The following is a 10,753-nucleotide window of genomic DNA, read 5'->3' as shown; positions in this document are numbered from 1 at the left end:
CACCACCCCGTTAAAACTGTGATGACTGTCAAATCAACCAAGGAGAAAATATATACACAGGGTGAGAAAAGATGGTCTGGTCAACCTGCTAATTGCCTACTCCACATGTATTTTCTGGGTCCTCCTTAGGAACAGATCCTAATCATACTTAGGAGAGCCTGTATAACAGGGTAACAGGTGTCTCAGCCTCTCCTGTGGCGAGGTGTGTCCATGTGACTGACCTGTGGTTAATGACATTTAAGTGGAAGTGCTGTATGGAGCATCCAGGAAAGTTCCTTCAAAGAGAGAAAGCACTTGTGTTCTCTTCTGCCTCTCCTCTTCCTTCCAGATTTCCACAGGACATGATGTTTGGACCATGAGGTAAACTTAAGGATGGAAGCCGTTTATCAGGATGATGGCTTCCTAAAGACACTATGGGGACATATTTCTGTAGACATTTCTGTGAACGGGAAATAAGTTTTTGTTTTATTGAAGCCACATGGGTCAAACCTATTTCCAACTGTTAAAAATGAGTCTTAATATTATTGTAATGAGAAACTCCTCCATTTAAGGAGTCGTCTAAGAAAGAATTGGCCAGTTAAAAAGACTGGGGAAGGACACCGGTGGGAGTGGTATACCAGAAACAAGAGAAATTACAGGTTGAAGAGAAGGATGGGGACCATAGTAGCAGATGTTTCAAGGGGGTCAGGCAGGAAGAGGCTTGAATGTAGGAAATTAAATTTAGTACTGCAATGTTATTGTTGACTTTAAGGAGAAGAATTTCAAGAGAGTGGTAACCAAGTGAAAATCAAGTTAAAGTGGGCTTCCATGTGAATGTGAATCAGAGAAGTTGAATTGATATTTAATTTCAGAAACAAACGAAATAGGGCAATAGGTTAAAGATAAGGTAAAATGGAAAAGAGATATTCATTGTCCTCTCACAACCAAATTGTATCTCTAATTTCATGATTGTGCTAATATTGGCTACTGTTTATTAAATTAAAAGAAGTTACCTATTCTTTGCTAATAAACACAAAGCCTTCAAAATGAATGAGAAATGCATAGTCCTTCACATTCAGCGTCACTTTCATTTTAGGACATGATTCTGTCCCTAATAATGTGATATGCTGGAAAATAAAATTCTTCCTGCTCCAAATGTGTGAGTGTCAACATGTGGGCATAGAGATAACAGGCAACTTCATTGTCTGAAATAAATGAAGCTTCTTTTAATTCTGAAGAAGTTCTTATCCAAGTATCCAAAGATTTGGAGGTATATCACTTATTTGTAGCAAGGATTTTTAATTTCACATAAGGAAATGCAAGAATACTGGGGCTTCATATGTAAGTCAATTGCAAGTTCTTATGCCCACATTCCCTCTGCTCCCCATGCTCTGGTCCCTAGCCCTAGCCACCTTCCTTCCTCCTTAGTTTTCCTCCCTCCCTCTCTCCTTCCCTTCCTCCCTGCCTCTCTTCTTTCCTCCCTCCTTTCCTTACAAGGAGAGAGGATGCAGTTACACTGTGATAGAAACTATGCAATTGAGGGCAATGTACTGGGATCCCAATGTGTTTGGGATCTTTTAATATATTTTCAAGAATAAATGGCAAGTAGTTCTCACTAAAAGAAAATATGAGTTAAAAATGGGGAGCAGGAGCCAAGACCACCAAGATCAAAGAAGCAATTATCAAAATAAAATATCGACCAATGTAAATATGTTGAATTTATGAAGAGTATAAATCATATTTAGTGAGATGTTTTCAAACAAATTGTTTTACTTTCATAACAACTAATGTGTCACGGACTATACTTTATAATCAGTAGAAAAATAAAGTGAGATGAATGCTGTGGAAATTGTCAATTGTATATGCCGTCTGCTTTTGGAAGAGTTGTAAATATTTTTTAAAAATTTAAATGCATTTTCCCAGGTATTTTTATTTAAAGAAATTGATTAGACTCTGGGGGAAATAAGTGTGTATTGTGGTCTTCATTGAAAACTTAATGAAGAGATTTCTATTTCTATTTGGAAAGAATGGCTCTCCTGCCTGCATAGATTTGCTTACTAACAGAAAAGATAAAAGAACTTAGTCAATTCCTCTGCACAAGCCAGCCATTGTTAAACGGAGTGCTTTGCAAGTTAAAAATATTAGTAAAGTCATTCAAATGGCCTGCATGAAATAACTTCTTTACTGTGCAACAGCCCTATGACTTTGGTGTGGGAAGAGAAGCTCTCCAAACAACACTGCTGCAGAGAGGAAGAGGAGCTTTTGAGTCCCTTTCTGATGCACTGAGATCAGATGTCCCTTGGTGTATCCTTTCAGAAATTTTAAAACTCACAGAGCTAGTTGGAAGATTTACAAAAAATCACATCACTTTATTTTTTTTGAAGCACTAATATGACTCAGTTACATTTAGCTACAGTACAGAGAATAATAAAATAGCACCGGGGAATTTTTTAGGTAGTAAGGAATCTTGACTCCTTCATCTTCCTTATTTTTCCTCCACTTCACCAAACAAAACGGAGTGCTCTCATTTCTACTCTTTCTGCTTATTGGGTCACCAGGGGCCTGATTTTCATGCGGACAGCCCGGAGGGAATAGTCTGCTCCTCTGAAGGGGACCCAGACCACTCCGTTCTCAATCTCATAAGGACTGTTGTTCCTGGGGTCATAGAAGCCCCCAGGGTAATAGATGCCATTGAGATTGGCTGCCTGGCAGTTGTTGTACCACCAGCCTCCTCCATAGACTTCTGCACAGTTCTCTTCCCACTGGTCTGCATCCCTGTCAAAGGTGCTGAACTGCATGCCATTGTGAGAAGTGTACTCTGTGCCTTCCTCCACGGAACCTTCCATCAGAGCATTGCCCGCCGTGCCCTTGTAGGAAGAGACCTGCAGGGCATAGCCTTCTGCCTCGGAGCCTACCCTCAAGTGATATTCTGCATAAACCAGGTTCCCGGCCCAGTCCTCTAATTCAACCCGAAGCACAGAGCCCCTCAGGGTTAGCAAGTGGAGGTATTCATTGCCTAGCCAGAATTCTCCTTCCCCCTTGTCATTCACGCTGCCGAAACCTCTCTTGTAGTCTTGCCACGTCCGGTTAAAATTCAGTGATCCATCCATTCTTTGCTGGATCAAAAGCCATCCTCCCAAACTGGTCTCTTGATCGCAATAAACTGAAAAAATCTTACTGGATCCCGGTAGCTTGATATTGAAAAGGCCACTTTGGGCACCTGAAGGATGTGTTTGGAGGACATCATCACAGTCTAAAAAACAAATTAAGCTGGTTGGAAGAAGTTACTCTCATTTAACTTTACAAAGATAGGAATGGCCCAGATTAAATGAAGGTAGATACTGGCTTCCTTTCCCTTCTCCCTCCCTCCCTCCCTCCATCCCTCCCTCCCTTCTTCCTTCCTTCCTTCCTTCCCTCCATAGAGAAAACATGCATTTACACTGGAATGAATCATAAGCAAACAAGAGGCACTTATACCTACAAATTGCAAAGGGGATTTCCTCAATGAATTTGGAATTTTACTTGCATGTACTGATTAAAAGCAAGTAACCAGCAAAGATATCTAAGCAACATTTAGCACTACTATAACTTGATCTCAGCTTCAACTGAGAGCTATTCCAAACAATACGGTCAGTAAACTGGGTAACAATTCCAACAACGCATATGTTGAATGGTAAAATAATTTGGTTAGACAAACTCAAAATCGAGTTTCAGAGGGATTCATTGAACATGAATTTATTGAATGGCGACCTTCTGCACTGTTAGGCATTTGGGATACAGAGATGAGCATGATAGACCAAATCCCTGCCCCCGTGGAATTTACAGTCGAGCATGAAAAACAAACCAAAAAGCTGTAATTTTAATAGAGCATTAAAGAGGGCTAGGAAAGAAGCGCAAGGTGCTGTGGGAGCACATCGCAAGAATAACTTAGTCTAGAGAAGTGCGGATACCTCTGGCAGTGCGAGCTTTAGCTCGGCCTTTCTTGGTGGTATGAGTTTCGCTGACGTGGTGAGAACTGGTTTCCTCTAAGTTCGCGAAAGGGTCAGATGTTGAGCCCATAGAGTGAAACTCTTTCGACCCAGGTAACGAGTCTAAGAAAGCAGCCTCCTCAGGGAACCTATGACGGAATTCGTCTAGGCTGCCCCTGGACGAAGTATGGAACGAGTCTAAATCTGAGCCACAGTCCGAGCCATCCTCAGAGGAGACCACTTCTTTCGTCACTTCTGTACGGCCGCCAGCACCTATCACAGTCTTAGTAATCGTTTTAGAGCATGAACTGCGCCTGGAGGTGAGGCCACCAGAGACAACTCCCTCCTTCAGTAGTGACCAGTTTACCTGTGTGGTGGTACTCTTCCTTTGTCCCTGGACTTAGACTTTCTGAAGATTCTGAAAATGTGCCCCAGTCTGGGTTGTCAGGCCTGACGCTCCCATGCCCTGTGCTATGTGGCCTTTCATGGTTCCGAGTACCAGCACCCCCAGGTCCAGAGCTCCCAGGTTTCGGATTCCCACTACTGCCAGGTCCGGGCTTCCTGGGGGTTTCAGGTGCTGATCCTGCTCCACGAGCAGCGGAGTCTCCGCGGGGAGTCCCAGGTGTCCCCGGCCTCTCTATCTCCATTGCCATCTGCCGCATTTCCAGGATAGCCTTTAACTCTGGAAAGGATGCCTGAAGCTTATCCTTGTCCACTCTGGGAACGAAATCTGAAGCTGGTCTCATCTTTAACAGTGGTAACTGTTGTCTGTATTTAGGCGGAAGTAGGTCTTTGGCAATGAGATGTTCAACTTGCTTCTGCTGGTCCTCATAGTCCTGTAGATCTATCGTCCGTGCTACAGCCCTGCTGCATGACCCTTGGCAAGATCGGATCTTAATATCAATGTCCACCTAGAGAAAGGAGGAGAAAGATAAGGAAAGAAAGGTGGATCTAAATCAATAAAAGATGTCTATTGAGTTCTTAGTAGTTTATTCCTTGGAAATGGTTTTCATTTCTTTGACTTGGAGACCTACCGACCCATATTTTATTCTCCATTTATGTAGTAACCGCAGTGGAAGAAATGCTGGGTGTTGTTAGGCTAGCCAAGAGAAGCAACAGGAACTATTTGGGTTATCTGAGAACAGGTGAAGAGCAAGTTGCTATTTCCTGTGAAAGGAAACACCGAGGAAGTGATCCTCAGGGAGGCTGAGGACTTGGAAGCTCGGCAGTATCAGGAATTTGAATAAGATAAGCAGGGACTGAATATTTGATTTTGACATTTACTATCTGTGTGCCTGGAGAAATTTTACTTAATATCACTGAGCTTAATTTTTTTCCCACCTGTAGAGTGGGGGAATAATTCTTACTTTATAGTTAGATAATGGATATAGAGCACGTTGCTCTATGTACAGGAGGCATTCAGTGAACGACTGCTGCCTCCCATTTTCCTACTGTTCAAAATATGGAAACCTGGTGACAGGGCCACACACTGTCTTACCTCCAGTCGCTTCATCTCCACCAGCTGAGCCTTGACATTTTTCTGCAGAAGTTGGATCTGCTGTATCTGCTCTACGACTTTGCGGTTCAGGGTATCCAGTCTGCTTCTCAGATCTTCTGATACTCGGTAATATGAATTATCATTGTCTGAGATAGAAAATATGGATATTGAAGCAGCTATTGAGTGATTTGCTTGAAATAGCCAGTAAAAGAAGGAAATTTACTTAGAAATATTCCCCATGTTACTTTGATAATAGGTTGTTCTCTTGGTATTTAATTTGTGAGTTGCAAATCTATGAGGCGTTTGATTTTTTGGACAATGTTATGTCCTGTAGTCATCCATGGTTGTCAGTTAAGGTGCCCTACCAGCAATTAGAATTCCAAATAATTGCAGAAGAAAATCTCTTTGGAATTTTAAAGATAATTAGGAGATAAAATAATTAGTTTGATACCATTCCAATTATTTTATCATATCCTTACTCACAGGGCTTGAACATGTTCCTGGATTTTCTTTTTTGTCCCACACAACTTTCTATTTTTATTTCTTACTGTATGTATTGTTATCAATTGTTCATTTTTTAGAGCAGTTTTAGGTTTCCAAGAAAATTGAGAAGGTATAGAGATTCCCCGTCTACCCACTGCCCCCAAACATTCATAGTGCCTCTCATTATCAACATCACTCATCATAATGGTCTTTTTTTTTTTTTAACCAAGTATGAACCTACATTGATACATCATAATCACCCAAAGGCCATAGTTTGCCTTAGGGTTCACTCTGTGTTGTACATTCTATAGATTTGGACTATTGTATAAATTGAATGTATAGGTTTTTGAGGATTCTATTGATATATCCTCTCAACCATGCCCAGTCTTCTAATTAGCCTATCACAGGCATTCTTCACTCGGTCTGTTTTTTTTACAAAAAATATGTTTTATTGACTTTTTACAGAGAGGAAGGGAGAGGGATAGAGAATTAGAAACATCGATGAGAGAGAAAGATCGATCAGCTGCCTCCTGCATGCTCCCTACTGGGGATATGCCCGCAACCAACGTACATGCCCTTGACTGGAATCAAACCCAGGACCCTTCAGTCTGCAGGCCAATGCCAAACCGGTCAGGGCTGTCTGTTGTTTTTTATCTCTAGCACTGCTTTTTAGTTCTTTCTTAGGATTTCCATTTCTCTGCTTACACTGCCCATGTTCTTGCATGGGCATGCTGTCTACTTTATTCATTAGAATCCTTAGCATATCCATCATATTTGAGTTAAATTCCCCGTCTGATAATCCCAACACCCCAATCATGTCTGGTTTTGATGCTTGCTCTGCCTCTTTAATGTATGCTTTTTTCCTTGTAATTTATTTTTATTGAAAACCAGACATGATGTACTGGGAATTATGTTTCTGGATTTTATTACTAGGGTTTTCTTCCTATCTGTGGATTTGAAATTTTTCCTAAACTTTTTTTTATGTTGTTTTAGTTCAACAGGATCACTCTCTTGCCAGTTATGTTGCACCATTGACTTTCAATTAGTCCAGTGTCTCCTAAGATATAAAGAGTCAAGCAAGGCTTTAGGACCGGGGGTCTCACTAAGCTTGCTGCCCAGGCCCAGAACAAACCCAATGCTTCCTGATCCTAATGTGGCTGAGCCCTTGTTCTATAAGAAAGCTAGAACATGGCTATATAATTTTAATTAAAAATAAGCAACAATACTGCATAATCTGCTTAGTGGAGTCTATGGGTAGAACTCCCAACTCCATCACATGACAGCTTTGGGTATTTAAGCAAGTTCCTTGACCTCTCTGCTTCCTCGTCTGTAAGATAGAAACAAATATGTCTACTCAGCAGGTTGGGTCCAACTTATTTTCAGTATGTACCTTTGAAAAGAAAGCACTTAAATTCTAGTCTTCAATCCAAAATTCTGACTTCCATTAAGAACTCTTCTTGACATTGTAACAACAACACAATTGCAAGCGCCTCCTTAAAAATTCAGCTGTATCTTAAGGGTATGTGTTTCTACATGAAATATTTTGGAATGAAATCTCAGTTGCTATAAGGAGACACCATGTTTAGAATTTTTGATGTTGTTGTTTTGCTGTGTGTTATAAAATCAAAGCACTAAATATGTAATACTTACGGTTAGAGTCGGCAAAATACCTTCTGTACTGTTCTATCATATCCCTGATGACTGAACTAGAGTCCTTATTGTTCTTCTGATAATCAAAGAGTGCATTTGTGAGCTTGTTTATTCTGTTTGTAAAATCTTGATTGACTTCCTCAATCAGCCCTTGTACCCTGCAGCCGGAAGGGCATTTTTGGTGCTGAAAGTGAAAAGAAAAACATTACATTAAGGGCCTATCTCTTGGGTTCAGTACAATTTTGAAGGTTTCCATGCAGCTCCTATTGCTCCCCTCCTCAATCTCGTCAGATCATCCTTTAATTTAAAAGTAATTTAGGAGGACTAGACAAAGATCATAGAGAAATTCTGAAATGAGGGGCTCCTCAATCATAAATTAGGCCTCATGAAATCCCGAGGCCATAATATTCAGATTCCTAGTATCTATCTGAATAGACAACTAAAATCCAATCTCCTAATCCACTAATGACCAGAGTATGGGAGGTAATTTAAATAGTGCTCTCAGGACTAGGTTCCTTTTCAATTTGCCTTTTTCCATTTGACACATAAGAAACTGTTAGATTACTTCCATTGGAAAAGTTTTCTGTGACCTAATGGGTCAGCCTGTGTATGTTTCTAACAACACAAGGAAGGAGTCTCCCGTTCCCCATGCCCACTGCTCACCCAGTCTTCATCAGCACAGAAGGGCCAGTCTTTCTCTCTGCAGGAAGATGCAGGTCTGGGGTCAGGTCTGGGGCCACGCACACCTCCTCCTTCAAGTATAAATTCACCTTTATCGGTCTCTGTAGTCTTTAAGGATTCATTTACAGACACAAAAGAAAGGAACAGTGAGGAGATAAGAAAAGACACTGGCATGCCTGTCAACCCCAAGAAGAGGAGGGGGCTTCCCAGAGGTTAGGACTGCCAGCGTCTGGGCCTCTGCGAGCTTCAGATTTCTGATCTTTCTAATGAGAATCCTAATACCCATTTTATGAAGTTGTGAGAATTAAAGGAGTTAAGTTGTACAAATTTCTTAACTGTGTTTGATACTAAAGCATTGATTAAATGGTAGTCCTCTTCAAAGCTCTATTATGAAAGGGAAATTATTTGAAGCAGCAAAATTGGTTAAAATTTACCTTTTCATTTTCGTTAAGATCTAGAGATAGATAATTGGAAAATTCAACGGGTTCTTCCTCCTATAATTTCTGTTCCAGTAGGGAAAAGCCTGCACCGTCTTGGCTTAATGTCTGTCTCGCCTTTAAGTTTCTTCTATGACCTTATGGGTCCATAATTTGAGCAAATATATTCCAAGGATACAAATGTGGTCAGTTCACCTAAACTCAGACATGCTTTTTAAGTTGCTCACTCATGTAATAGTTTCTTTGTGTTTGAAATGAGGAAAAGTAGAGTGCAAGTAAAAATAATGGTCCATGACTGACAACATTTTTGAACACCTTATAATAGAAACACAGATTTAAAAATGTTTCTATTGTGATCTATGAGATGAAATACGATATAAAAAGTATTCTTCCAATAAGACTTTATATCCCAACAAATCAATGCAGGTTTTAGATTTTAGCTATTTTTGCCACCAACTTACAAGGACTTTGCTATTTTAACATCAGTTTATTTTTATAATTAGTTAACATTTGTCATCTCATTAAAAAATACCCTATTAATAGTAATACTAATTCAGGTAATCAAGAACAACTTATTTAAAGTAACAAGTACAATCTTTTTGTCTAAGAAATAAAATTATAAATTCAAATATACTTCAGAATAAAATGGCACAACAATGCAAGCAGGTAAAAGTTAAGTATTTATGCCAATAACAGGGAGAAATAACTGAAAGTTATACATTATCCAAAACATCATCACATCAAATGATGTTAGTTTTATTTCTCATAAAAATGTTTACTTATTATTTTACTATAAGGGAGAAAATTAAGTTAGAAACCCTTTTTAGTTTTTTTCTGCTCTGGTATTCAGGTTTATGAGTGATGAAGGAAAATAAATAAATTGGAATAATCCACAGCCTATATTTATCATGTTTTTATAAGATTAAAGTGTTTCAAAAGCCTTGTTGAATAAAGTTTCTCTTCTTTTCTATAGGTTTCTGTAGTCAAACTTTAGAAGTTATTACAGTATTTAGTAATTACCTTAAAAGAATATAATTGCTTCCCAAAACCAAATTGCCTTATTAATTAATCTCTCCTGGCTTTGCTTTGTAATATATTTGCAAAAATAGCTTACTTGTTTTGTATTTGTCTGAAAAGAGACACAAAAACTACCTTTCAGAAAAACCATATTAAACCACTATTCTGCTTATTCTGGACAAATAGCAAAATAATAATAATAATGATGATAAGAGTTAGGTTTAAAAACTTATGTGAGTTTTTTTTATGTTAACTAGTATTAACTATCTCAAGGCTTTGTAGGAACTAAGCTGGCAAAGACATATTTCCTTTAAAAAATATGTTGTAAGCCTGAGTTACAAATGTTAAAGCTTCCCCAGTGAATTTATACACGTTGATCCCCCTAAGCCTCCCTCTTAGGGCCATATTACCCTGTACTCTTGAGATGTTTGGCCCATCTGGGAACTTGCCTTCCTCGCCTAGAGCTGGGGGAGCCAACAGTGTGGGAGGACATGCATAACACTGACTCAGACCTTTGAGCTCTGTGAAATAACCACCAGAGAGAAAGCAAGAAGAAAAAACAAAGGCACCATACCCAAACTGTGCCCGCCACGCTCAGGACCAGGCCGAAAATCCACATGGAACACATCATTTCTGAGGGGGTGGGGATTGGCTCTTGAGGAGCAGCACTCCAGCTGCAAGAAAAGAGGACTGCCTTCCCTCCCAGTTCCCATCTCATTTATCTCCCAGTTCATATCTCATTTAAACCTGCGGGAGATTCGATTAATCATTATCTTCGTCCTGTTTGGATGGTCAACATGCATTCTACATTCCTTGCTTCTTCTCCAAGGTTGGTGTCCCAGCATCTTGCTCAAAATTCCCTCATGCTTGTTTGCTTCCCATAAGCTGTTGCAAAAGCAGCAGCAGAGAGGGGCATATCCCACATTCCAGGAACAAGGTGGCTTTGGAAATCCAGAGGAGAACATAGGAGAACACACCGAACTTGAGTACTTGAAGGAATATGGAGGCATGCTAGCGGTAGCCCACTGTGAAACAGAGAA

At 39.9% G+C, this 10,753-nt stretch overlaps 1 protein-coding gene across 1 annotated transcript; it reads right to left on the bottom strand.

Annotated features, from left to right (window-relative positions):
- Positions 1 to 2,323: 2,323 nt before the first annotated feature.
- Positions 2,324 to 10,390, bottom strand: FGA (fibrinogen alpha chain). The gene is given in 7 exon segments (XM_015568038.1): positions 2,324 to 3,260; positions 3,910 to 4,297; positions 4,299 to 4,858; positions 5,446 to 5,591; positions 7,579 to 7,762; positions 8,242 to 8,367; positions 10,288 to 10,390. Coding segments are annotated over 7 exon segments (2,199 nt in total). The 5' UTR covers positions 10,345 to 10,390; the 3' UTR covers positions 2,324 to 2,522.
- Positions 10,391 to 10,753: the final 363 nt, after the last annotated feature.

Source organism: Myotis davidii, unplaced genomic scaffold (genome assembly GCF_000327345.1).
Source record: "Myotis davidii unplaced genomic scaffold, ASM32734v1 scaffold323, whole genome shotgun sequence".
Classification (NCBI taxonomy): Eukaryota; Metazoa; Chordata; class Mammalia; order Chiroptera; family Vespertilionidae; genus Myotis; species Myotis davidii.
Note: the sequence above shows the minus strand (reverse complement) of the source record. Positions and strands in the feature narration are given on the sequence as shown.